We start from the raw sequence: 27,808 nt of genomic DNA, 5'->3' as shown, positions 1-27,808 counted from the left end.
ACACAACCTGTGAATGTTCCCAGGAAACAGGAACCCTGCAAAAAATTTGGATTTCGGGCAGAATTCACTTCTTTATTGCTTATTCACATGAGGAATTCTGGGCTATATGAGGCCCAGGCCCTGCCATAACTGGGCTCCCAAGAGGGGCCCCATTAGACAGGGACAGCCAGGGTCAGGGCCATTGAGTTTGGGGAAGCCTGAGTGGTTCAGTGCAGACAGAGAAGGTCCCCTTACACAGCTAAGGAAGCAAGTAGGGAAGGGGTTCTCTGGTGAGATGGTTTAGCCAAGGTTCGAGAAGATGAAGCCTATTTATACGTCCATTTTGAAGGTGAAAGCACAGAATCCTGTATTGACCAATCACGTGAGGGCATAAGGCCATTATACCAATCAGCTTCTAGGCTTGAGCGTCATTACACCTCGAATCAGCCAATGGAAGTAGAAATATGGGATAGGAGGCGGGTCTTCTTGGTCTCCAGGCAATCCTTGGTGACCCCTGTGAACCTCTGTGTAGTCCTAGCAATACCAGAGCCACCTGCCCTACTGGTCATGTTTAAGGTGAGAAGAGAGGAGGGGTAGAGGGGGAATGATGGGGCAGGAGTTTGTTACAAGTGGATAGAAAACTATTTGGAGATTTAGGAGATCAGGGAGGCTGTTCAAAGTGGATGGAGAAGAAGTTGAAAAGATTAGGAAGCTGGTGGAGGTAGGAAGAAGGTGTCAGAAGGACACAGGGCACTAATTTGTAAGGGGACAAAGAAGAAACTATGGAGAAAAAGGAAAAAGGAAGCTGGGCTCAGTGGCTCACACTTGTAATCCCAGCGACTTAGGAGGTTGAGGCAGGAGGATGGCCAGGTCAAAACTAACCTCAGCAACTTAGTGAGACCCTATATCAAAATGAAAAATATAAAGAGCTGCAGATGTGACTCCATAGTGAATTGCCCCTGGGTTCAATCCTCAGTTAAAAAAAAAAAAATGGCAGGGGAGCAGGGAGGGTGATAGAGTAGTCAAAAAAAAAAAAAATCTTAGAGGAGCCACCTGAAAGTTTGGATGGGGCAACTGAGTAGTTTATGAGTGAACAGTAAAGGGTTAGAGCAGGACCAATGAATGATCCATAGGGAAAAGTGGGGCAGATTATAATCGAATTTGTGAGAGCATTATTTTATAGTGTGAGATGTTTAGAAGAAAATTTATAATGAAGATTTGTCAGATTAAAAATGATAATATGAGGATATTATTCATGTGTGTTTTAAAAGGGAAAAGAGGAAGCTGCTTTGGGGACAATGGCAGGAACAGAATGCTATAAAGAGCTGGGCATGGTGGTGCTAGCCTGTAATCCCATTGGCTCAGGAGGCTGAGGCAGAAAGATCTCACTTTCAAAGCCAGCCTCAGCAAAAATGAGGTGCTAAGCAACCCAATGAGACCCTATCTCTAAATGAAATTCAAAAAATAGGGCAGAGGATGTGGCTCAGTGGTTGAGTGCCCCTGAGTTCAATCCTTGGCCCCCCCCCCAAAATGGTAAAATGTATCGATTGATGTTTGGGGGAGAAAGACTCATCAGAAACAGGGATTTGGATTGGGGGACAGTAGAAGGTGCCAAATAGAAACAATGGATAGAATCTTAAAAGTGATTGTGGAGAACTTGGAGGAAATGTTAGGACCCAGGAAAATAGGTTACAGAGAGAGAGAGACTAATTATAGGACCAGAAGGTGGGAAGTAGGGCATGTAAAGTTGTTAAACAAGCATCCAGAGAGATTAGAGAGGACATAGTGGGAATTTCAGGGAGTCAATGAGAAGTTTAAAGGGAGTCAATGAAGATTTAATAGGAGCCAAGAAGAAATGTATTAGGGTAAAAAGTGAGGGGATGGGAAGGAATGGCAGAGTCCAGAAGCCATACTCACCCAATCCACTCTCTGCCCACCAGGTGGTTGAATAAATGGCTCATCAAAGCAGTGATGTGAGCTCAGAAAATGAAGCAGCCAACGACCACTTTTGCTTAGCACTCATAGCCCTCCTCTGCTGCTGCCCACTAGGTCTTCCATCAATAATCTGTTCTTACTGGGTGGGAATCTGCATGATGCCAATCCTCATCCTCCCTCTCCCTCTTGGCCCTGACCCTCTCTCAGCTTCTTCCCTGTTCTCCCTCCTGAGCTGGGGAATCTGAGCTATGGTTCAGACCCCACTCTGAGTCCTTACAGTCCCATAGCTCACCCATTTCAAGTACTTATCATTTCCTGTTCCCTCTCCTCTGAAACTCAGACGATGCGCTACAATCAAGCCAAAGAATATGACAAGGCATCCAAGACCTCTATTATAACCCTCTGCTTGTCCATCATAGGCATTTTTTTGTCCGTATTACCATTCATCATTTTTATCTTCCTATCATTGCTGATAAGGTGACCTCATTCTTGCCTCATGAACAAACCACCAAATACATGCAACAATGTAACTAAACACTGTGTTTTAATCAGCTTTTTTGTCTCTGTGAGCTAAAGATCCAATAAGAACCCACAGAAGAGGGGTTCATGGTTTCACAGGTCTCAGTCTGAAAATGGCCAAATCTATTGCTCTGGGCCCATGGTGACATAAAAGAGTGTGGCAAGAGGAAGCAGAGAGAGGGCTCTGTTCACTAGGGACACCAGAGACCTATCTCCTGGAGACACACCCTTCCTGCCTGCAGTTACCAGCCAGTTAATCAGCGCACTGATTAGCTAAGGCTCTCATAACTCGAGCATTTCACCTCAGCCTCTTTCACATGAGTTTGGGGGGACACGTCACATCTATCTATACCATGAAAACCTAGCAGTAAATACCTATTTATGATGAATGGGACACCTGCTTCTCAGTGTTTGGAGAGACAAATCATTTGAGATCAGGAAAAAAAGATTTCTTCCTACTCTTGCTCACTATTCAAACAACAGCCCGACACCAGGAAATGTGGGGAGATTGCTCCACACACCAACCAAGCAATTCTGACAACCTGATTCTCCAACACACCAATTCGGTACCTAAATTTGATTCAGTTCTATTTGGAATGCACACTTCCTCCTGGATTGTGGATATTCATGGAGGAGACCAAGAACAAAGCCAAGGGTTGTGGCCAGCGATAGAGGACTTGCCTAGCATGTGTGAGGCACTGGGTTTGAGTCTCAGCACCACATATAAATAAATAAAGGCCCATCGATGACTAAAAAAAAAAAAAAAAAAAACAAAAACCCACAAAGCCAAGGCTTGGCAGCAAAAAGCCAAATGCCTCAAGCAGTATCCAGCTAATATGGATGCTGGGTGGAGATCTGGTCCAGGAGTTAAGAGGGCAGAAGCTCCACTGGGAGATGAGTTCTATCCCCTGCTGTGCACCATCACTAGACAGGAAGAATGGTGCAGGGGTGAGGGAGAGACAGGATGTCATGGGTAAAGTGGGTACAGAGATAATTGGCTCTGTTGCTCAGAGTATACTGGAGTATACTGGGACAAGCACAGTTTGAGGGAAGAAATAACGATTGGGCAGAGCAGACAGGCATTCTGACAAGAGGGTGAGGAGATGATTCCATCACACTGAGGAGGGCAAGGAAGGATGTTTTGGGATATGCTAGAATATTTGGGGTTATTATGGAAGAATGGTGAATGTGTCATGGGTGAAGGGGTCTGGTTGAGACAGAGGAGCCATGTCAGGACTGACAAAGCCACATTGGCAGACACTGGCTACATCAGGGCAGGTGGGCTGTTAAAGTGGCTCACTAAGGGTTGTCAGTGACTTTTTAAGCAACATGCAGACCAGATAGGACTGGCTGGGGTTGTCAGAGTGGATCACTGAGGGTATCCTGGGTGGTCAGGGAGAGGATCACAGGAACCAGTCCCTAAGTAATTGCAGATTTGTAAAATCTCCTCTTCCATGCCAAGGAGATCTTACACATGGCAGTGTGGATGGAATAAGAGGTCACTGCAGGTGTTAGGGAGGGTCTTGAATTGTGTCATGGGGCACATGTGTTCTCACTGGGAACCACTGAAGGCTCGCTCTCATGTGCGTTTGGGGAGGATGCTTTCAGCTGCCTGTAGAATGTTAAGGCTACAGGCAGCTGATAATTTGATTTGATTTAGCAAGTCAGGTTGTTAGTGTAAAGTGCACTAGCAGGATAAAGGGAGGTTAGTTGGCCTTGGTGGACATATTGTCATAAAGGGAAAGTCTTGCATGAGGTCACTGTGGGGTGATAGGGAACCTTCAGGGTATCCTTAAATGTCAGTGAGGCCTGTAATGGCTCTTTGTGACGACTGCTGGCAGGTCTGTTGGGATTTGTAAAGGCTAATCAAGTGTTTATTATCAAAAGTTAATAAGAAATTCCCCAAGCTTAGTAGCAGGAAGTCCCATCTCACGGGACTGTCCAACTGAAAGGCTGGGCAAGCTGTGAGTCACTGTTTCTGATGAGTCTTATTTCCCTGCTGTGTGAGTGGTGATGTTCTGCTCCAGTTCACCCTGAGGGCTTTGTAGCAACTGGAGTGGTGTCCAGAAATCATTCAGGAACAGGTGCACTGTTCATTTGCTAGGGTTCCCATCAGAAAACACCATAGAATAATTGGGCTTAAATAAGAGAACTTAAATTTCTTACCATTATGGTGACTACTAGTCCAAGATCAAAGTGTCAGCAGGTTTGGTTTCTTCTAAGGTCCATCTCCTGGCTTGCAGGTGACTACCAGCTCGCTGTGTCCCCATAGTCATCCCTCTGTTTATGTGTTTGCTAACATCTTATAATGACACAAGTCTTATTGGATTACAGTCCACTCTACAAAATAACTGAATTACCTCTTTAAAGGCCCTACCTACAATACAGACAATAGTCTGAAGTACTGAGACTAGGGCTTCAACATACAGATTTGGAGAAAGCATAACTGCTGGGTTTCTGTTTGCTACTAAAAGGCTCAGGGGTCACTCCAGGGAAACTGTGCTAATTGGTTTGTGTGAAATAACCACTCAAGAGACACAAATGCCTTTTTCTTTGGGGTTGCTGTGAAGGCTCCTCTGACCTTAAGGATCTGCAGGAAGAGAGAGAGAGAGAGAGAGAGAGAGAGAGAGAGAGAGCTTGCACAGGCAGTGCTGACTCCTTTTATTGAGGAGAAGCTATTCAAATGAGGCAAGGAGTCAGGTTTCAGGGGGCTGAGTTTATCTTCATGATGTCCACTGTTGGAAGGTTGACTGACATCTAGGTAGGCCACACCCATGGGCACAGTAAGAGAAGGGGACACACACAAGGGACTTCCATGGAACATTCTTTCCTAAAAAGGGCAAGGGGTTATAATACAAAGGAACAGGTGAGCATAGCTCCACCCATGGGGCTGTAGCAAGACACACCGGGGCACAAAGACACAGTTACTTGACTCCTAAAGAGAAGGGCAGCCTAGCAGCATGGGTGCCTGACGCCACATTGCTCAGCAGGGGAGTTAACTCAGTCACGTTTGAGGTTGGTCTCCTATACATAACTCATCTCAGTGCATCCTTTTAAAGCCTGGGGACATGTTTCCAGAATTAGAAATGGTTCTATAGACTAGGAGCAGCCATGTGTTTCTGGCTAGTGTTAAATACATCAATATTGTCATGCAACCAGTTTTCAGATCCATTTTCATCTTTTAAAACTGAAATTATCTACCTAGTAAATACAAGTTATTTTTCTCCCATTCTGGAGACCCTGACAGGCACCATTCCACTTTCCATCTCTAGGAATCTGACTGCTCCTGGTGCTTTTAAAAATTGGAAACACAGTATTTGTCTTTTTTGTGACTGGCTTATTTCACTTACTATTCTGTCCTGGAGATTTATCCATGTTGTAACATGTGTAAAAATTTTCTTATTTTTAAGGCTAAATAATATTCCCTTGTATGTATATACATGTTTATGTTTATCCATTCATACATCAATGTACAGTTGCTTCTACCTTTTGCCTACTGTGAATAATGCTGCAACAAACATGGATGTGCAAGTATCTCTTAGATACCCTATTTTTAATTCTTTTTATATATATGTACACTTAGAAGTAGGATTGCTTGATCATACGACAATTCTATTCTAACAAAGGAATAGCTTATCTTTTTCCATCTTTTTTACTTTTTTTTTTTTTTTTTTTTTTTTTTGTACCAGGGATTGAACCCACTGAGCCATATCCTCAGTCCTTTTTATTTTTTTATTTTGAGACAGGGTCTCACTAAGTTACTTCAGGCATCGCTACATTGCTGAGGTGGGCCTCAAACTTGCAATCCTCCTGGTTCAGCCTCCCGCAATGCTGAGATTACAGGCATGGGCCATCATGCCTGGCCCCTCTTTTGACTTTTAATCTCCATATGTGACCATTATTTAACATATGCTTGTTATGGTTAGCATAAACTTGGACTTTACTTTTAATCTCATCAGAACATTTCTGTCTTTTAATTAGGATATTTAAGCCATTACTTCTTATGTAATTCAATGATATGGTCTAATTTAAATATACTGTTTTCCTGTTTCCTATTCAGTGCATGTACCTTTAGTTCTCTTTTTCCATTTTTTTTTGATCCCTCTTTCAATTGAATATTATTTCATTTCCTTCCTCCTCTGTTGGCTTATTGACTATACATCTTTGTTTCATCATTTTTGTGGATGTTGTAGTATTTTTAACTCTTGAAATTATCAGTTGTGTTTCAAATAATTTTGTGACACTTCATACAGAGCTGGAAAGCACGTTCACTGTGCACTGTTAAACTCAGACACTGCCACACACGGGTTACCTGAAGTAGACATACTGCTTGCAGATAGGCAGCAAGGAACAATAGAAGCCTAAGAGTCATTGTGAAACAGTCCCCAAGGCCCAGGAAAGCTAGCCTGGGTGGATAGAGTCCTGTCTGGGTGCCCCAATTGCACCATCGAGGAGGAAGCCCAGAAAGCCTCTGATTCCAGCTTTTATAACAGGGGGTGCATGACTCAAGGGGATAAAGCACTGAAGAACACCCTGCTCCATGGACACTTCTAGTTAGTTCCTCCTTCTCTCAGGATGATGCAATCCCAACACATGCTACAATAATTCTTGAGATTGAAAAGTTAGAAAGTCAGACCAAGGCTTCTCAGAAACCTGTCACATGGGGGCTGTTGTGCTGAGACCAGCATTTTCCTTCCCGTGATGGGTAGAGGCTCTGTTGGTCACTTCTGTAGTGATCTGGCCACATTCAAAGTGGCCCCAGAACACTGCCCTGATCCTGGAAGTAGTAGAATGTGTCCTCATGCATAGGTGTGACTTCCTTCAGCTCCACGGGTCAAATTACCCTACCTGTCCTTGTAACCCTGCCTATCTTGACCTTTATTGGATAGAATTTTCTAAACAATGAGGGTCCTCCCAATAAAAGTTGCTAGCTGTCTCTGCCCAGCCTCTCGTGACATTCCTCACTCTCCCATTTGGGTGGCTTGAGGCCGACAGCAGAGGAGCCATCCTGAAGCTTGATTTAAAGGTAAATTGTGTGTCTTGTGTTTTATTTCGTATCCTAGTAAATTCATTCAAGCGAACTTTAGTTTAGCCGCCCACACTGGTGGGGTCGGCACTGTCATATTGCCCTGTCCAATAGTGTAGGAATATTAGAGAATATGTTTCCATTTTCCACTCCTAGCCTTTTTTCTAAAAAAATTAATTATTGATGGATACAATACTTTTGTTTTATTTTTTTTATGTGGTGCTGAGGATAGAACCCAGTGCCTCACCCATGCTAGGCAAGTGCTCTACCACTGAGCCACAGCCCGGCCTCCACTCCCAGCCTTTGTGTTATTCTTCACACAGTTCTCGCCTATGTATATTATATGTTATACTACAATTTTCTCTTTAAACTGACCAATAATATCTTTAAAGATATTTTAATAATTTAAATATGGATATACTTATTCCCATTCCAGTACTCTTCATTTCCTTTTATAGATTCAAATCTGTCATCATTTTTCTACTACTTGGAGATTTTTTGAAACTTTTTTTTGTAATGCAGGTCTGCTGATGATAATTCTTTCAGAGTTTGTGTATCTGCCATGATGTTCACCCTCATCTTAGGCCCAGGTCAATGGTTCTAACTGCCCATGGATTGAGACCAAGGGACAAAATAAATTTATCCTCCTCCAAGTTTCCTCATCAGGTATTTTGATCACAAGGATGAAAAGATGAATAACACATGTATCTTAAAGTTCATTAATATTTTCTTCTGCAACAATCTTTTGTTATTCCTATCCATTATTTTTTTCATTTCAGATGTTGAGTTTTCACTGCCAAAATTTAAAGTGGAGATACATGTATTTTTTTTTCTTTCATGACTATACTTAAGTTTTTTTTTAATATTTATTTTTTAGTTCTCGGCGGACACAACATCTTTGTTGGTATGTGGTGCTGAGGATCGAACCTGGGCCGCGCACGCATGCCAGGCGAGTGCGCTACCGCTTGAGCCACATCCCCAGCCCCTACTTAAATGTTTTATATCCTCTACCACTTAGTTCAGATGGAATATAGTTATAAGAGTTACTTTAAAGTCTTTGCCTACCAATTATATCATCTAACTACATTCTGGCTTAGTTTCCATTTACTGATTTTCTTCATCATTTTGAGTCACATTTCCCTGCTTCTTTGCTACTTAGCTATAATTTTTTTACTGATGCTGTTCTCCTCCTCCTCCTCCTCCTCCTCCTCTTCTTCTCATCTTTTTCATTTTTATGATACTGGGGAATGAACACAGGATCTCCCACATGATAAGCAAGTGTTGTCTTACAACTGAGTCACAACCCCAGCTCTGCTGACAGATAATGTTAATTTGTTAATTTCATATTATTGGATTCTGGAATATATGCATTTCTGTAAATATCCTTGAAAATTCTTTCTGGAATGCATATAACTAATACCTTCATTCTTCCAAGTCGCTCGCGTGCGCGCGCATGCACTCTCTCTTTCTCTCTCTGTATATATATATGTATATATACATACATATACACACACACATATATATATTATATATATAATATATGTATAACTTTTTTTAAAGAGAGAGAGAGAGAGAGAGAGAGAGAGAGAACGTTAATATTTTTTAGTTCTCGGGGGCACATCTTTGTATGTGGTGCTGAGGATCGAACCCGGGCCTCACCCATGCCAGGCGAGCGCGCTGCAGCTTGAGCCACATCCCCAGCCCTGTATAACATTTTTGTACCAAAGATTAATGCCAGGGGCACTTAAGCACAAAGCCACATCCACAGCACTGTGTGTGTGTGTGTGTGTGTGTGTGTGTTGCTGAGGATTGAACCCAGGGCCTAAGGGCACAAGGCAAGCACTCTGCCAACTGGGCTATATCCCCAGTACTCCCAGCACTTTTTAAATATTTTATTTAGAGACAGGATCTCACTGAGGTGCTTAAGGCCTCATCAAGTTTTAGAGCTGGCTTTCAACTCCTTATCCTCCTGCCTCATCCTGCCAAGTTGCTGGGATTACAGTCCTGCACCACCACGCCTGACACCTTTAATCATTTTTTAGTCAGTTTCAGAGAAGGATTTGTTCTAGGGTTAATCTTTCCCTGCAACTAAAGTAACAATCTCTTCCCAGTACCCACTGAACTACAAGGTGTTCAGTAGTGGTACCATCCATGTTCCTTGGCCACTGTGGCTCTGAAGATTGTTCCCTTTACTAGTCTCAGATGTTTCTTCCTCTCCCCTCAGGGAGTTTCCTCCTGCACATCTTGTATCATTACACACTCTACAGAATACTGGTGGGGAACCCCGTGCAGTTCCCTTCCAGGCCTGTTCTCTCCTCTCCAGGACTACACCCTGTGAACTCAAAGGGTCCTGCCTTCTGTGCACTCCTCGCTCCTTCTCAGTTTAAGGAAGATGAGGTCTGCTCAGTCTCTGCTCCTTGCACTGAAGCCTAGAACCTCTACAGGCAGTCAGCTAAGGCTCACCCTTCTCTGCTTCTCTTCTCAAGGGTCACGATCCTTTATTGCCTGCTCTGCATTGCTTCAAGACTATTGTGTCATACATTTTAGCTCATTTTATAAATTTGTTCAGACAATTTAATTTGATCCCTCTTACTCCATTTTAAGCAGAAGTATAAGCGGCCAAAAATTTTTAGTTGTTTTTATTCTACAAGTTTTACCATTCTCTTTTCTGCAATAATACTTTTGACACCTAAAGAGATGTTTAAGAATCTTCTTATAAATTGGATATAATTACAAAATTAAGTTAATCAGATATAGGAACAACCAGGCTAGAGTATTTAAGCTGGTACATGGAAAACTGAAAGAGGATATAACCATTATCTCTTTTGACAGGATGAGGAAGGCTTTCTCTTAGGAGATGAAGGCCTCCCAGGTAGGGGGAAAATCAGATACTAGGCCACCCAAGAATCACAAGAGTCCACCATGACCACATTCTCTGATCGTCAAGTAAAATTTAATATGCAGTCACATAACACATGAAATATAATGTATATAGCTAGTATATTAAAAAGAGATTTTGTTGAGCTTGGGATGTAGCTCAGTGTTTGAGCATTTGCCTAACACTAGTTTAATTCCCATGGCATCCAAAAGAATAAAAAATAAAAAGTTTCTCTAGAAATTGGTGTTATGCTTCTGTCAAAGCTCACTAACATGCTGATAATAAAAAAAAAATAAAAAAAATTAAAAAAAAAAAGGGAACAAGACTATGCCAGTTCATGGGGCTGGGGATATATAGCTCAGTTGGTAGAATGCTTGCCTCAAATGCACAAGGGCCATGGGTTCAATCCCTAGCACCACAAAACAAAACAAAACAAACAAACAAAAAACAAAGAGTATGCCATAACATATGACTAATATCCTTCAGAAGCATTGGATTGTGTGGTCAGACTGTTTAGTTCTATGATGAATTTACAATCCTCATTCAAATCAGCCATGTCATCTGGCATTCCTGCTACCACTGCATGAGCATTCCTGTTCTTCTACTTCCCCACCAGTACTTGGTGTGGTCAGTGTTTTAGGTTTTAGCTACTCTAATTGATATCTAGTGTCATCCCATTATTGTATTAACAATTCCCTGATGAATTTGAGAATCTTGTATATTTATGTGCCATATGTAATGCAATTGGTGAGGTATCTGTTCATATCTTTTGCCCATTAGTTTTATTGCTTTTTTCTTACTGTTGAATTCAAGAGCTCTTCGATATTCAGGATACACGTTCCTTATCAGGTATGAGTTTTGCAAATATTTCTTCCAACCCTGTGACTTCTCTTTGCATTCTTTTAACTGCCAATACATTTGAAAGTTCTCACTCATCTTCAAAGCTCTCAGAAAAGCTCATAGACCCAAGGCAGACATGGTGTCTAACTGACTGATTTTTAAGTAGTCAACACTACACAGGACTGAGGGTGGAGATGGTTGTGGGGAATGACAGCTGTGGAGAAAGCAGACATCCAGGAGTCAACACTGCCAATTTTTACTCCTGGAAGCCCACCAAATTACATCAACCTTTGACACTCTCTTCTGCTCCTCAGTCTTTGAGAAGTATTCAAAGGAATCTTTAGCTTCTCTCCAAACTGCTATATCAGCGGTGACCAAGACCGCCCTGTTCCCCACCGTCAGGAACTCACCGTTCAGTGGGGGAGGTGGGCGCTTCCCTAGATAGGGATGGTAGAAAAAGAGCAGCAGGGGTGGGTCTTTTTGCGACCGATAGAGCTCTGGGCGTTCTGGAGGGCGCAGAAGCCCAGAGCAGAGATGTGGCAGTTCAGTGGGAGCGGGCGCGATGTCATCGCGCAGCACAGGGTCAGCTCCTGGGACACTAATGACACGGGGAGCAAAGGCGAGGACCTGAAAGGCTGCGTAGCGCGGGGAGGTTGGGGCCACGCTCTCTGCTCTACCTGTGCTCAGCCTTGGGACTCGCTGCTTCTGAAACTCGCGAGCAGTGAGTGCCGGGTCCCCTGCGGATGCCAGCCCCGTTTCTCCAGGACCTGAAGAGGGCACTGAGGACCCTCTGCCTCTTCACCAACAGCTGGCGGTCAGCGGAGCAGAGGGGAGGCCAACGGGCGCCAACGCCTCCCTCAGTGGGGCCCACGCGGGAGCACTGGGCGCTGCAGGACCACCGGGACCGCCCGCGAGCTGGCGGCTCAGGACTCTGGGTCCTTCCGGCCCCGGGGGCCTAGCTGCCGGCGCACTCGTGACGTCAGAGGAGGGCGCCACGCTTGAAAGAGGGGGCGGGAGGCGGCGGCCGGGCCGGGCGCTGTCATGGAGCTAGTTCCGCAAGCGCGGGAACTCGGTTGCTGGGCGGCCGAAGAGATGCGGGTGCCTGCGACATCCCGGGCCCCGGAGTCCACCCTGCGCAGGTGAGTCGGGCGGGCCGTAGGGTCTCCCGGTTCTTCAGAGAGTCGCCACCAGGGAGGACCCAACAGCTGAGTCCACCAGCTCCTTCCTATTGTGGCAGTGTTAAGTTCTAGTAGAGCATCTTGTATATGAGGGACAGGCCCTGATCGTGACCCCACATTCCCACTCCACCCCTTAGCAATAACCACCACGATGGACTGAATCTGTAGGAGTGAGGACCCTGTCTAGTCATGAGAGCTCTTCAGGGCGGACCAAATTTCTCCTCCTCTGCAAGTTATTGGAATGAGGATGCCCCCATTCTTAGTGATAAATCACCCTTTCTGTGACTAAGAAGGGCCTTCCTTCCCCTAGAAGTGAGAACTCCTTAGCAAAGACTTTCCCTTTCACCATCACCCTAGCAATAAGCATCCTTCACCTGGGTTGTGCCCCAGACATAACCTTACACCCTGTCCCCACAGGCTGTGTCTGGGCCAGGGAGCTGACATCTGGGCCTACATCTTGCAGCATGTGCATAGTCAGAGGTGAGCCAGTGGGATCGGGGAGGGTGCCAGGAAGAGGGCACAGGCAAGTCTCACAGTAACTCCTCTTCCTCCACTTCTCCACTATAGCAGTGTCAAGAAGATCCGGGGAAACTTATTATGGTAAGTGCTTCTAAATGCTGTTCCATCCTTTCTTCTCCAGTCCCATCTGGCCTTGTCCCCACCCACAGCCTCATACTTCCTGCCCTTCCCTCTGCAAGCCCCACACATATCCTAACTCTGGCATGGTTTCTTCAGGTATGGCCACCAGGACAGTCCAGAGGTGAGAAGCCTATGCTGTAAGATTCCCTTTCACCCAAGAAAGAACTTGTACATCTTCTGCTCTAGTCCCTGCTTGGTGCTGGATATGTTGGGGTCACAGGGTCACAAAACAGCTCTAATTCCTGCATTCCTAGGCTTACAGTCCAGGGGAAGCCAGAAATGAATTGGTGCAATGGCACAGTTGAAGGTTTTCCACATCAAACCTGGTGAGGGAAGAAGTAGTATGGGCCAGATTTGGAAGAGATGCAAAGGCCAGTTTGTGATCCATTTGGTGCAAGGAACCCAGATGACATCAGGGGGATGCTTTCAGAAGACCTCAGGACTCCTCGGTGTGGGACTCAGGGAGGAGATTGCCCCCACTGAGACAGAAATGTAGCACAAACAAAAAGTAAAATAAAAGAAAACCTGCAGGGAGGATACATGAAACAATCCATGAGGAAAAGGAGAGCCAGAGGGTACACCAGTGCTTCAGATCAGACAAGGAATCTGCACAGAAAAACCCCTTAACCACTCCCCTGATAGATAAGAGCCTGGTGCCTCCCAAAAGGTAGTGAGGCCAGGCTAAGCCATACTCAGACGAGCATCTGACTGTATACCTGATCTCACTAGGTCAGCCGGAAGTTGGAGCTGGAAGCTGCAGTGGCACGCCTGCGCACAGAGATCCAAGAGCTAGACCAGAACCTGGAGCTGATGGAGCGAGAGGCTGAGGCTCAGGGTGACCCATGGGTCCAGGAAGGTGGGCATTTAATGCTGGGTGGGAAAAGTGCTGACCCCTGTGTCTCCCACAGACCTGGCTGTGGAGCAGATGCTGCAGAGCACACGGGACACCCAGTATCGAGCTCTCCTCCTCCGGGCCCAAACTGGAAACCTGCGAAGACAGCAGCACGGACTGCGAATCCCCACGCAGCAGCTGCAGAATCAGCTCAGGCGCCTACAGGACATAGAGAGGTGGGCCTCATCTGCCCAAGAGACCAGCTTTCACCAAGTGGCCACACATTTGCCTCTGAGATCCCAGTGTTCTTACCTGATCCTTACTGGTTTCCAGAATTCTGCACAACCAACCCTAGGATTTAAGGCCCATAAGCCCAGTTAGTTTTGCACCATCTCTTGGGTAACAACAATAGACATAGGACAGGCCCCTGTTTATGCTCCTGGACCTTATGCTCTGATGCAGAGAAGGCTGACTGCAAACTAGGAAACAGATCCTGTCATTTTAGGGAGAAATAAGTTCAATGAAGAAAAGACTGTGACCTAGGGAAAGGTGTTTGCTACCTGAGCTACAATGCTCAGGACAGGCCTCTCTGAGGAGGTAACCTGGGTTGGGGCACAAATATTCATGGAGAGGGAACAGCCAGAGCTCCAATCTTGGCCTTCAGGAAGAGCTGCCAAGAGGCAAATACAGCTCAGTATTTGAAGACAGGAGGGACAAGATGAAGAGGTGAGGTAGGAAAAGCAGTCAGAGGACTCTGGAGGCATAGGAGTTTTACTGGTAGATGGAGTTCATGCCCCACCTTGGCCATTTATAATTGTTTGAGCTTGGGCAAGGAATTTAACTTTTTTTACCTCAGTTTCTAAGATTTGTTGGAATATGATAATATTTATATCACCCTTTTATGGAAGATATGATAGTTATATGTGGTAAGCTATGTATAGTGCTAGAAAGACTGCCTGTTATTCACATTGTCATTCTGAACATGTCAGGGAAAGGTCCCATTGTCGTGCAGTGTTTTGAGCAGTGACTTCATCTTCCCCAGGTTGTATGAAACATGATTTCTGACCACTGGGTGGAGAACAGACTACAGGGGTGAGAAGCAGAGAGACCAGTGAAGGGGGCTCATGCAGTAGTCCTGCCAGGACATAACGATGGCTTAATCTTAGAGGTGGCCCCTAAGACCCAGGCTCAGCAAAACCTGTGACTAGCCAGGCTGACAGTAGGAAGGGTGGGGCACAGACACCTGTTCTCCCAGGTACAACCTGCCCCAACTGCACTCTTTCTCCAGGAAGGCCACAGTGGATGTGACCTTTGGACCCCTGACATCAACAGCTGTGGCCCTGGAGCCTCTTGTCTTGGTAAGACCCTAGGCCATAGAAGAAGGTGTGAGAAGACTGGGGTCAGTCTGAGATCTGGGTCCGTACCATGTTCTGTCCTCTCCTCCAAAGCGTGATGTCCGAACAGCCTGCACACTCCGAGCCCAGTTCCTGCAGAATCTTCTCCAAGCCAGGGGTGGCAGCATCCTGTAAGTGTTCCCAGGACCCAGGAACCCTCCAAAGAACTTTTACTTTAAAGGCAGAAAGTCACTTGTGTATTAATTCTTCGATTGCTGGGATTCTGTGCTGTATCAAGTCCAGGCCCTTCCATGACACGGTTTCCAAGCCGTGACCCCGTATAGAAAGCGATGGTCACACTTGCAGCTCAGTATTAGAGTGCTTGCTTAGCATGTGTGAGGTACTAGGTTTGATCCACATAAAAATAAATTTAAAGAAAAGTATTGTGGGGGCTGGGGATATGGCTCAAGTGGTAGCATGCTCGCCTGGCATGTGTGTGGCCCAGGTTCGATCCTCAGCACCACATACAAACAAAGATGTTGTATCCACCAAGAACTAAAAGATAAATATTAAAATTCTCTCTCTCTAAAAAAAAAAAAAAGAAAAAAAAGAAAAGTATTGTGTCCATCTACAACTTTAAAATTTTTAGAAAAAGAAGCAGAAAGTGATAGTCACAGCTATTGGTGTTGGGGAAGCCTGGGAGGCTCAAAGTAACCAGAAGAGACCCTTTCCCAGCTAAGGAAGCAGGGAGGTGAGGGGTTCTCTGACAAGGAAGCTTAGATAGTTGGGGTCACGAAGGCATCCCAGGTTTAGCACGCATGTAAAAGCCCCAAGACTTGTAAACTGTAGAATTAAGGATCTCCAGTCTAGCATGCCTACATGGGCTCAATTTCCTCGTATGTAAAATGGGGACAATGACAGTCCCTACTTTAGTGTGGGGTGGTAATAATCACAGAGGTGTTTGATTTGTCTTATAACATTCTCTATCCCTTTACCCACCCCAACAGAAGCCCTCAGGATGACCATTTTGGAACTTCATACCAGCAGTGGCTTGGCTCAGTGGAGGTGAGATGGCAGGGCCATCAGGAAAGGCCACACCCTCCAGACCTGTAAAAACATCGGGTGCCTGCTCATAAGTCTTCATCTCTACCTCATTCCCATGGGGTCCCATCATGCAAGCCTGCCCCCGCCCTGACTTCACCTTTATCCACCAGACCCTACTGACAAACCACCCTCCAGGCCATGTCCTGGCTGCCCTGGAGTACCTGGCCGCAGAGCGAGAAGCAGAGATTCGATCCTTGTGCAGAGGGGATGGGCTCAGAGATATCGAGCTGTCCAGGTAAGGAGTAGAATGTTCCTACATTGAGGGCAAGCATGTGGGTGGGTGAGTTGGGACAGGGTCAGGAACAGGCGGGCATGGGGTAGAACTGCAGCCCAGTGCCATTGTGGCAGGTGGGTGTCACTGGCTCCCTCCAAGTACCAAGGCAAGGATACAGGGCTGTTCCCTCAGCAGCTTTGCCCCCACCCCAGTCCCCAGGCTCCGGACCAGTCAGATTCCAGCCAGGCCTTGCCATCCATGGGGCATCTCATCCAGGTAACCCTAGGTACCTTCCCAAGACCTATTCAGTCCCCTCATCCCCATGGATCATGCCCACACAAACTTTGTACCCACCCTAGGAGGGCTGGCAGACTGTGGGTGCACTTGTTACCCAGCGGGGTGCTCTCCTGAAGGAGCGTCAAATCCTGACTGGCCACCTCCAGGGCCTGGTCGAGGAGATAGAGAGACGTACCCTGGGATCCAGTGAGAGGTAAGGGGGTTCCTCCAGCAGAGGCCTCTAGACCATCTCTCTCCCTGGCATCTGTAGACCTGGGATATGTCCTATCTCTATGGCTGCCCCTGCCTCCCTTTCCTCACACTTTGTCTCCCAGTGTTTGTGGTTCCTTGTGCATCCCTGCGGATCTCTTCCTCCCAGTGTGGGTCTCAGTCCCCTTTCTCTCTTTTGCTTTCTCTGCTTGTCCCCCAGGAAAGTGCTAATACTGGGACTTAGATGCTGTGGACTGTGGGCAGAGCTCAAGGCCCTGAGGGCCCAGATTAAGGAACTGGAGGATGCAGCTGGGCAGAGGCAGCTTCTGCTGAGGGAGCTGCAGGCCAAGCAGCAGCGGATCCTGCACTGGCGCCAGCTGGTGGTGAGAGGCAGGGCCTGGAGCTGGTGGAGGGCCAGAGTGGAGGCTTAGAGCCTTGTGAACAAGAACTGGGCCTGCCAGTGGGGAGGAAGCTCAGGGTGAAACTCCCAAGAGGAAGCAGGACCCTTTGCATAGGGTCTGAGGAGGGAAGGATACACAGCTACTCTGAAGGGCATCTTGGTTCCCCAGGAGGAAACCCAGGAACAGATCCGCCTGCTCATCAAGGGCAACTCAGCCAGCAAGACCCGCCTATGCCGCAGTCCTGGAGAAGTGAGATGGGTGTGGGGGAAGGTGTGGAACAGGGGACCAAATCTGCTAGGGGTGAGGCTGGGTGGAAGCAGGCTGCCCATCCACTTTCTCCCTCCCAACAGGTACTGGCTTTGGTTCAGCGGAAGATTGTCCCCACCTCTGAGGCCGTGGTACCGCAGAGCCAGGAGCTGCTTCGCTGTCTGGAGGAGGAAGCCCGACATCTGCCCCGCATTCTGCTGGGCACCCTGCTGCGGCATAGCCCTGAAGGGTAAGACTGAGGCCAGCCCTGTCTCCCCTGCCATGGGTGACTGTCACTCCCTTCACCTCCTGAAAAAATGTAGCTTCAATGTTTCCAGGCTGCCTAGACCTCACCCTTAGGTCACCAGCCCCAATCTGGTCTGCCTTCAAGTTCTTAGGCCCCCAGACTTCTAGAACTCAGTGTTCTATCCAATCTGGACTGTCCCCCACCCCAGGTTGAAGCCCCTGCCCACGATCCTACCGTCCATCCACCAGCTGCACCCCATGTGCCCAAAGGGCTCTAGCCTCATAGCGCTGAGCCACATACTGGGGCTGCCCACAGGGAAGGTAAGTGCCTGTCCTCTATGACTTATCTGCCCCTTGCCCTCTCCAGTCTTCACCCCAAGGTGACTGTTGTCCCCCTCCTTCCAGGCACCAGAGCTGCTCCTCCCAAAGGCTGCCTCTCTTCGTCAGGACCTTCTATTCTTCCAGGACCAGCAGAGTCTCCGTTGTGGGGATCTGCTCCACATGAAGACCCGTCTGCCATCGGGACCATCCCCCCAGGGTAGGCCTCCACTGCTTCCCACGTCCAGCCTCCCTGGGCATTCTCAGCACGTCAGCGTCCCAAGTAATAACAGACAACACCCACTGCTTAGTCAGTGCTTCCTGTGTGCTGAAGCACATCCAGTTGTTTGCTGCATGGCAAGCCCGTGTAGTAAACGCTGCTGTTCTCCCCATTTTACAGAGAAGGAAACTGAGGTACAGAGAGCTTAGTAGTTTGCCTACATGGAAGAGCTGGGATTTGAACCCAGGTAGTCTGACGTAAGCCTGTGCTCCTGATCACTAGACCACACTGCCATCCATTTGCCAAGTACTCACCCATCACCCCCAAATAGAGTGGTTGAAAACTAGGCTATGGAGTTAAAGTACCCAGATTCTCTTGTCAACCCTTTCCCTTCCTTGTCGAATGATCTCTCCATGCCTCAGTTTCCTCCTCAGTGGAGTAAGCAAAGTAACAGTGTCATAGAGAGTTGCTGGGAAGATTCAGTCAGGTGACCCAAATACGGCATTGAACAGTACCTGGCAGGCAGCAAGCACTTGGTGTCTGTAGGGTGTGTATATACATCGTCTCTTTGACTCCTCACTGTGAGGGAAGGGATTAATAAGACCCACAGTTTGCAGATAAGAAAACAGAAACTCACAGATATCCTGATGCCAGCCCAAATAGTTTGATGGAGAGTAAGGAGACAGCTGGCCAGCCCCAAGAAACCCATGGTAGAAGCACAGAGCAAGGAATCAAAATATAAATAAGTGGAAGAGGTGAATTGATGAGAGATGAATTAGGGGCACCATCAGGCAAGTAGGAAGAAACCATTTTCAGACCCTTGAGTTTGGGTCTCCCTGCCTTCCATCTCACCCCGAGGAAAAGGAACACTGTGTAGAAAAAATAAGAACAGTTCAAGACACATCACAGCATGTCCCTACTTCATGAGCATTGTTTTTGTTGTTGTTTTGGGTTTTTGCTTTTTGTGGGTTTTGTTTTTGTTGTTGTTTGTTTATTTATTTGTTTTGGTACCAGGGATTTAACCCAGGGGTGCTTCACCACTGAGCCACATCCCCACCGCTTTTTATATTTTATTTAGAGACAAGGTCTCACTAAGTTGCTTAGGGCCTCACTAAGTTGCTGAGGCTGGCTTTGAATTTGTGATCCTCCTGCCTCAGCCTCCCAAGCCACTGGGATTGCAGACATGTGCCACTATACCCAACTTCATGGTCATCTTGAACCTTTTATAACTTTCCTCTACTCCAAAGAGCAGTTCTGTTTCTTTTCTTCCTGGTTTCCTCCTGTCAGTATATTATTCCACCCTCCTCATCAGGTGCTTTAGCTAAAAACAGAGCAGTTGTCCTTAATTCCTCCCAGATCCCAACCTGCCCTCAAACCTGTCAACAAGCCCTGTGGGTCCAATTGCCAGAGTTCTCTCCAATCTGCTTCCTGCCCCACAAGCCTATGACTCAGTTAAGTCCACTTACCAACAGATATAGCTAAAGTAAGGACAAGAGTCATGATCAAGGTCATAGGTAAGGCAGGACGGAGTCAGGATTTAGGCTCAAGAGATCTGCTCATGCTAATAATCTATAACTGCTCTGAGCTGGGCACATGAAGAGGGGCTAGGCCCAGTCACAGTCCTGGGGAGAAATACACAAGAGTTAAGACTGGAGAAGGCTGAGGAGAAAGCCTTGCAATGAGGGATGCTAAAGAAAAAGGGCTGCCTAAGGGAAAATGGTATCTCACACGGACCTTGGGATTGGGCCAGGTTTTTTTCCAAGGAATAGTGAGCAGGGGCCACATAATATAGACTCAAATACTAGGCTGAAGACTTGGACTCTGTTTGGGGGGGCCTAGGGAAACGTTCTAAGCAGGAGAAAGAGAGGATCAGGTTCAGAAAGATCACTATGACTGCCAAGTCATGGGTGCCAGGTTGCTTCTCTGAAATGTGACCAGAGTAAGAGACTGAGGCCTGGAATATGAGGGAGGCTGAGAGTGGAGTAAGAAGACAGGAGAAACAAACTCAGTAAACATGGGCTGAGGTTGTAGTTCAGTGGCAGAGCATTTGCCTAGCATGCACGAGGTCCTGGGTTCCAGGCCCAGTACTACAAAAACAACAAACAAAAAACGGAACTAGAGACAAAAAATATGAACTTTGGAAGCTGAATGGGTGGCCATGACCTGATGAAGGTAGGGAAGAAGGCATCCAGGACGAGACCTGGTGGGAGGTATTGCCCTGACATGAGGACCTAGGAAGAGGGACAGGTTTGGGAGAGGTCTTGCTGGGGTCAAGACTGGGTGACTGCAGACTTGGTGACCTATTGGCTGCAAGGCTCCGGCAAGCCAGAGGCCTCAAAGCTGCCTCCCTGGTTTCTAATCTCCAGAGCTGCTGCAGATCCAGGCATCCCAGGAAAAGGAACAGAAGGAGAACCTGGGGCAGGCTCTGAACAGGCTGGAGAACTTGCTGAAACAGGCACTGGAGCGAGTCCCTAAACTGCAGGGAGTCCTGGCAGACTGGTGAGAGGCGGGCACAGAGAGGGAGGGAACTAAGCCGGGTGGAAAGTGAAGGCGCAGCTCATGATGGTGGAAGGCCAGAGCGGGTCAGAAGGCTGGCCTTCCCTCTGACACTATGCCCTTTCCCAGGTGGGAGCAGCCAGGCCAAGCCACCCTCTCCGGGGAGCTCTGCCAGGGCCTGTCCCTGCCCCAGTGGCGGCTGCGCTGGGTCCAGGCCCAGGGAGCTTTGCAACAGCTGTGCAGATGAAGAGGGGCCTCAAGGGGCTGGGATTGTGGCTCAGCAGTAGAGCGCTCGCCTAGCACCATCAGGGCCTGGGTTCGATCCTCAGCACCACATAAAAATAAAGGTATTAAAATAAAAAAAAAAAAGAGGGGCTTCAAACCAGAATCGAGAATTTCACATTTGTTCGCCCCAACACCTCACATCCCCCAATAAAACATTAAAAGAAAGCATGGCTAGAATTTGTAGTCCCTTGTCTCTATCCTGTAGTCCCCCTCAGGCTGCTCCGCTGCTTCTCTCAATTCCCTTGTCCTTGTCCTTTCATTCAACCAAAGCTAAGAGAATAGCATACTATGGACCATACTCCAGGTACCCTTTAAAGTCCGTCCATCACTTTCCCTCTCAAGAAAATATAACTGAGCACCTTCTCTAGGTGCTGGGGAACTGCACTGTGGTTTGCGGAGTCACTTGGGCCTCAGGAAGGGTTTACAGGTGGAGGCTGCAGTGTCCACTGGAATGTGCTGGTGTGAGGGCCCTTGAGGAACCCAGTGCCATGGGAGTGGGGATGGGGTCAGGAGATAAGATAGTCTAAGTTTTTAAAATTTCTTTTTTTTTCCACATTTAAATCTGAGCCATTTGAAATATATCCTGGCAAACAGCTTCAGTATGGTTTTATTTTGCATATATCCCATATTTTTAGCACTTGCTAAAAATTCCCAGTCAGAGAAGCAGTTGCCTCTGAAACAGGGGCAGGTGGCAGCAATCAAATGAGGAGATGAGGAAACTTCCTAGGTAGCAGGATTTGCGCTCTCTTAAAGCCTGGGAATTTTGCTGTGTGGATTATTCTTCCATTTATAAAGTAAAACTCCACGCTTAACCAAATTGTGTCTGGGTTCTTTCCAGACCTGTGTGTATCTAACCCTATTGTGCCACTGCCACGGGGTTTTCATTATAAAGGTTTTGTAATACATTTTAGTCTCTGAAACAACAGATTGTCCTCGTGGGCTTTTATTTTTCAAGGTTTCCATGTCTCTTCTTGCTAATTTTTTCTTCCAAATAAAACAAACTTTATACTTAACATGTCGAGTGCCAGAAGAAAAACAATACAACTGGTAGTTTCATTGGTAGTGCACTAATTTACAAATTAGGGAGACTTGACACCTTTATGATCTTGAAACTTGCTACTCACCTTCCTCCTCACAACTCCTCTCCAGAGCAACCTCATTCCCAATTTTCCTCCTTTCCATGGCTACTGTTTCCTGGTCATGACACAGTCCTTAACATGCCCTTTCCACAGCTGGGTCTTGGCACGCCCTCCTATCACAGGTCCCAACCCCCACCTCCCTCATGAACTGTAAACACGAGGGTCTTTATCCACCCATCCTACTTAATTTTTTTCCTTAGTACATCTTCTAACATACAATGTATTTTACTTTATCCTTTTTCTCCCTCAGACAGAAATATGAGCTTCAAGACAGTGAATTCCTTTATGAACTAGAAGTTGGTCAAAATTTCCTAAATATGACAAAATCTAGACACAAGGAAAATATTAACAGAATTGATTACATAAAAATAAACTTGCGCTAGACACAGTGGTGCACACCTGTAGTCCAGAGACTTCAGAGGCTGAGATAGGAGGATTGCAAGTTTAAGGCCAGCCTGCATAACTTTATTTTTGAGACCCTATCTCAAAAATAAAAATGAAAAGGTCTGGGGATCTAGTTCAGCGGTAGAGTTCCCCTGGGTTCAATCCCCAGTGCCCTCTAAAATAAATAAATTATAAACTTCATGGCAAAAAGATGAGGAAAATAAAGAAATGACAATTTGGAAAAACTATTTACAACTTATACCATAAATGGGTGTGTGTGTGTCTATAGTATCAGACTAGGAAGGAAAATTCCAAGTCTGTAGAAAAATGTGCAAAATATATGAATGAATATTTCTCAGAAAAGATGTCCAGAATAATAAGGGAAAAGAAAATTGATGGGGATGCAAGGTTGGTTCAACATACGGAAATCAATAAACTTATGTTTATTATTCATCACATCAATAGACTTTAAAGACAAGGATCATATGATTATCTCAATAGATGCTGAGAAAGCACTGGACAAAATACAGCACGTCTTCATGTTCAAAACACTAAAAAAAAACTAGAAATAATAGGAATATACCTCAACATTGTGAGAGAGCTGTCTATATTAAACCCAAGGCCAACATCATTCTAAATGGAGAAAAATTGAAAGCATTCCCTCTAAAAACTGGAACAAGACAGGGATGTCCTTTTTCACTATTTCTATTCTACATAGTCCTTGAAACTAGCTAGAGCAATCAGACGGAAGAAATTAAAGGGATACTCATAGGAAAAGAACTCAAAACTACCACTATTTGCTGATGACATGATTCTATATTTAGAAGATCCAAAAAATTCCATCAGAAAACTTATAGAACCACTAAATGAATTCAGCAAAGTAGGTTATAAAATCAATACCCATAAGTTAAATGCATTTCTATACATATGCAATGAATCCACTGCAAGATAAATTCTAAAAACTACCCCATTCACAATTGCCTTTAAAAAAAAATACTTGGGAATTAACCTAACAAAATAGGTGAAAGAGGGCTGGGGCTGGGGTTCAGTGGTAGAGCACTCACCTAGCATGTGCAGAACCCTGGGTTTAATCCTCAGCACCACATAAAAATAAATAAGTAAAATAAAGGTATTATGTATATTTACATCCCCAAAAAAACAAATATTAAAAAAAAAGAGATGAAAGACCTCTACAATGAAAACTACAGAACACTAAGAAAGAAATTGAAGAAGACTTCAGAAGATGGAAAGATCTTCTATACTCTTGGATAGGCACAATTAATATAGTCAAAATGGCCATACTACCAAAACTGTTATGCAGATTTAATGCAATTCCTATAAAAATCCCAATGACATTCTTCACAGAACTAGAAAAAACAATCATGAAATTAATTTGAAAAAAAAAATAAGATACCCAGAATAGCCAACGCAGTCCTTAGAAAAGTGAAGCAAAAGGCATCACAATACCAGACCTTAAACTATATTACAGAGCAATAGTAACAAAAAAAGCATGGTATTGGTGCCAAAATAGACATGTAGACTATGTCTACATGGTACAAAATAGAAGGCACAGAGACAAATCCACATAAATATGGTTATCTCATAGTAGACAAAGATGCCAAAAACACACATTAGAGAAAAGATAGTGTATTCAACAAATGATGCTGGGAAAACTGGAAATCCATATGTAGCAGAATGAAATTGAAACTCTCCCTCTCTCACCCTGCACAAAAATCAACTCAAAGTGGATCAAATACACAGTAGAACAGAGACCCTGAGCCTAATAGAAGAAAAAGTAAGCTCAAATCTTCATCATGTTGGCTTAGGACTTGACTTCCTTAACAAGACTCCTAAAACACAAAAAGTAAATCAAGGATCAATAAATGGGATGGATTCAACCAAAAAGCTTCTTCTCAGCAAAGGAAACAGCCTACAGAATGGGAGAAAAATCTTTACCACACACACCTCAAACAGAGCATTAATCTCCAAGATATATAAAGAACTCAAAAAACTTAACATCAAAAAACAAACAAACAAACAATCCCAATCAATAAATGGACTAAGGAACTGAACAGAAACTTTACAGAAGAAGAAATACAATTGGTCAACAAACATGAAAAAAAAGTTCATCTCTAGCAATTAGAGAAATGCAAATCAAAACTAAGATTTCATCTCACTCTAGTCAGAATGGCAATTATCAAGAAAACAAGAAATAATAACTGTTGGCAAGGATGTGGGGTGGAAAGGTACATGCATATATTGGTGGTGGGAATGCAAATTAGTAAAACTAGTATGGAAAACAGTGTGGAGATTCCTCAGAAAACTTGGAATGAATCCACTATTTGACTCAACAATCCCACTCCTCTGTTTATACCCAAAGGATTTAAAATTAGCATATCACAGTAACAGCCACATCAATGTTTACAGCAGCTCAATTCACAATAGCTAAACTATAGAACCAACCTAGATGCCCTTCAATAGATGAATGGATAAAGAAAATGTGGTACATATACAGAATGGACTATTACTCAGCCTTAAAAAAGAATGGAATTATGGCATTTTCAGGTAAATGGATGGAAATAGAGAATATCATGCTAAGTGAAATAAGTCAATCCCCAAAAACAAAAGCTAAATGTTTTCTCTGATAAATGGATGCTGAGCCATAGTGGGGCAAGGAGACAGGGGAAAATGAAGGATACTTGGTTTGTGTAGAGGGGAGGGGTGGAGTTGAGGTGATGAGAAGGACAGTAAAAAGAGGCAGACATTATTATCCTATATACATGTATGATTACACTACTAAGGTGACTCTGAACCATGAACAGCCAGAGCAATGAGAAATTGTGTTCCATTTGTGCACTATATGTCAAAATGCATTCTACTGTAAAATGAATGAATAAATAAATAAATAATTTGTAAAAAGAAATGAAATTTTTTTAAAGAAAGCAAATTGAAACCAAGCTTTGATATATTTCCCATCTATCAAACCAGCAAAAAATCAACCCAAGGGGCTGGGGTTCTGGCTCAGTGGTAGAGCACTTGCCTAGCATGTTCGAGGCCCTGGGTTTGATCCTCAGCACCACATAAAAATAAATAAAATAAAGGTATGTGGAGTATAAGTTCACATTGTTGTGGTTATACATGATGTGGAGTTACACTGGTCGTGTGTTCATATATGAACATGGGAAAGTTATGTCCAATTAATTCTGCGGTTTTTCCTATTTCCATGTCCCCCTCCCTTCCCTTCGTCTAATGAACTTCTATTCTTCTCTCCCCAACCCCTTATTGTGTGTTAGCATCCACATATGAGAGAGAACATTTCAGCCTTTAGTTTTTTGGGGTTTGGCTTATTTCACTTAGCATGAAAATCTCCAGTTCTATCCATTTTCCAGTAAATGCCATGATTTCATTCTTTATGGCTGAGTAATATTCCATTGCGTATATATAACATATTTTCTTAATCCATTCATCTGTTGAAGGGCACCTAGGTTGGTTCCATAGCTTAGTTATTGTGAATTAAGTTGCAATAAACATTGATGTGGCTGCATCACTACACTATGCTGATTTTAAGTCCTAGGGTTATATATTGAGGAGTGGGTCAAATGGTGGTTCCATTCCAAGTTTTCTAAGGAATCTCCATACTGCAGGAAACCCAGAATTTTGACAGCTAATTTGTTGACAAGGCTGTGGCAAAAATGACACTGATACATCAGTTCACAGGCAATATGCAACACCTCTTGTGTAATCTCCGTAAAAAAATTACATGAGCATTTACCTTTGCCCAGACAATCACACTTTGGAGAATCTTTGATGAAATATTTGTGTCATTATGAATTTACACATTCAAGTATATTCGATGGGCTTCAAACTATTCCAGTTATTTTTTATTAATCTGCAGATACTCTTTGTTGTTCAAAACATTCTATCTACTGGGCGTGGCACACACCTGTAATCCCAGCTGCTTGGGAGGCAGAGGCAGGAGGATGGGAGTTCAAAACCAGCCTCAGCAAAAGCAAGGCACTAAGCAATTTTGTGAGACCCTGTCTCTAAATGAACTACAAAATAGGGCTGGGTATGTGGCTTAGTGGTCGAGTGCCCCTGAGTTCAATCCCCAGAACCCCCCCCCAATTCTATCTTTTATCAGTGAGAGCACTTTCAGATTGGCTCCTGATTCCTTCTCACTCTACCAAAGTAGTCCTGGAGGACTTGTTTCTTTTTGGTACAAGATCACCCTTAAACATTGTGCACATTTCCTCCTCCAGATCTAGAATTGGCTGTTGTCCAAGGGCCCCTGGTTCCTTATAGTCAGAGATGGCCCAGTCTGGATGAACACTAGGGTTACTCACTATTACTGTGTTGTCGTTATATTAAGATCTTAAAGTAGGGAAACACATTTTTTAGAAAGAGAAAAATCACAAGTTGATTCTGGTATTTCCAATTCAAATAATAGTGGTGACTTTGTGTGTTCATGGTACTAGAGGTTGAACCAAGGGCCTTGTGGAGGTCAGAACAAGTTCAGTTCTACCATTGAGCTACACCCCAGCCCCAGGGTGTCCACTTATATTTGTGTCTTTCATTTCTACTAAAAACTTGGTCCCCAATGACATTAGAAAAACTACTTCTTTTTCTTCATCTAATATATAAGAACTGCAGTCTTATATACTAATGTAATACTAATGTATTATTATATACTAATGTAATACCAATATGTAGTCTAACATAGAACAATTTCAAATAATTTATGTAACTATCCCTCTCTTAAGGAGGTGGAGCATAACTCCCCACTCTGTAAGCACAGCTGCATATGGTGACTTTTTTCCTAAAGAACATGGAAAAGTTTATTGCTTTTGTTTTCTTTCATTTTTTTAACTAACTTTATAGTGAAGAAGCATAATAAACACTATCTCTGCCAGGTTATCAGAGTTAACATCCACAGTGGTAAGTTGCATTGATAGTATGCACCCTTGATATATGATAATTACACTTTATTTTTATAGTCCTTCACCAAGAGACCCATAACCCCAGCCTAAATTTGAAAAAAAAAATCAGACAAATTCCAAATGAAAATACATTCTACAAAATAACCTGAGCCAACACTCCTAAAAACTGTCA

The 27,808-nt window shown here is 44.7% G+C and overlaps 1 protein-coding gene and 1 long non-coding RNA gene across 2 annotated transcripts; one reads left to right on the top strand and one right to left on the bottom strand.

Annotated features, from left to right (window-relative positions):
• Window positions 1-10,833: 10,833 nt before the first annotated feature.
• LOC144371037 (uncharacterized) lies at window positions 10,834-12,145 on the bottom strand. The gene is made up of 2 exons (XR_013431200.1): window positions 11,588-12,145; window positions 10,834-11,391 (listed from the first exon to the last, which is right to left on the bottom strand). It is a non-coding gene; the product is annotated as an uncharacterized LOC144371037 (long non-coding RNA).
• A 12-nt stretch (window positions 12,146-12,157) lies between these two features.
• Window positions 12,158-21,353, top strand: Haus5 (HAUS augmin like complex subunit 5). The gene is made up of 19 exons (XM_005330594.5): window positions 12,158-12,316; window positions 12,773-12,835; window positions 12,923-12,955; window positions 13,091-13,115; window positions 13,724-13,829; window positions 13,903-14,062; window positions 15,115-15,184; window positions 15,275-15,351; window positions 16,168-16,225; window positions 16,375-16,499; window positions 16,691-16,754; window positions 16,838-16,968; window positions 17,185-17,347; window positions 17,534-17,614; window positions 17,716-17,861; window positions 18,067-18,178; window positions 18,263-18,395; window positions 20,762-20,894; window positions 21,021-21,353. The coding sequence occupies exons 1-19, from the start codon at window positions 12,219-12,221 to the stop codon at window positions 21,136-21,138; spliced, it is 1,896 nt and encodes a 631-aa protein (XP_005330651.1). The 5' UTR covers window positions 12,158-12,218; the 3' UTR covers window positions 21,139-21,353.
• Window positions 21,354-27,808: the final 6,455 nt, after the last annotated feature.

This window comes from Ictidomys tridecemlineatus, chromosome 15 (assembly GCF_052094955.1).
Source record: "Ictidomys tridecemlineatus isolate mIctTri1 chromosome 15, mIctTri1.hap1, whole genome shotgun sequence".
Lineage (NCBI taxonomy): Eukaryota > Metazoa > Chordata > Mammalia > Rodentia > Sciuridae > Ictidomys > Ictidomys tridecemlineatus.
The sequence above is the reverse complement of the archived record's forward strand: the minus strand, read 5'-3'. Positions and strand labels throughout refer to the sequence as shown.

Bases quoted from the DNA above. Each gene is read 5' to 3' on its own strand.
- Haus5 (XM_005330594.5), top strand. From the start codon at position 12,219: ATGGAGCTAGTTCCGCAAGCGCGGGAACTCGGTTGCTGGGCGGCCGAA. The intron at 12,317-12,772 runs GTGAGTCGGGCG...CTGTCCCCACAG, and splicing joins CCGGAGTCCACCCTGCGCAG to GCTGTGTCTGGGCCAGGGAG. The intron at 16,226-16,374 runs GTGAGATGGCAG...TTTATCCACCAG, and splicing joins AGTGGCTTGGCTCAGTGGAG to ACCCTACTGACAAACCACCC.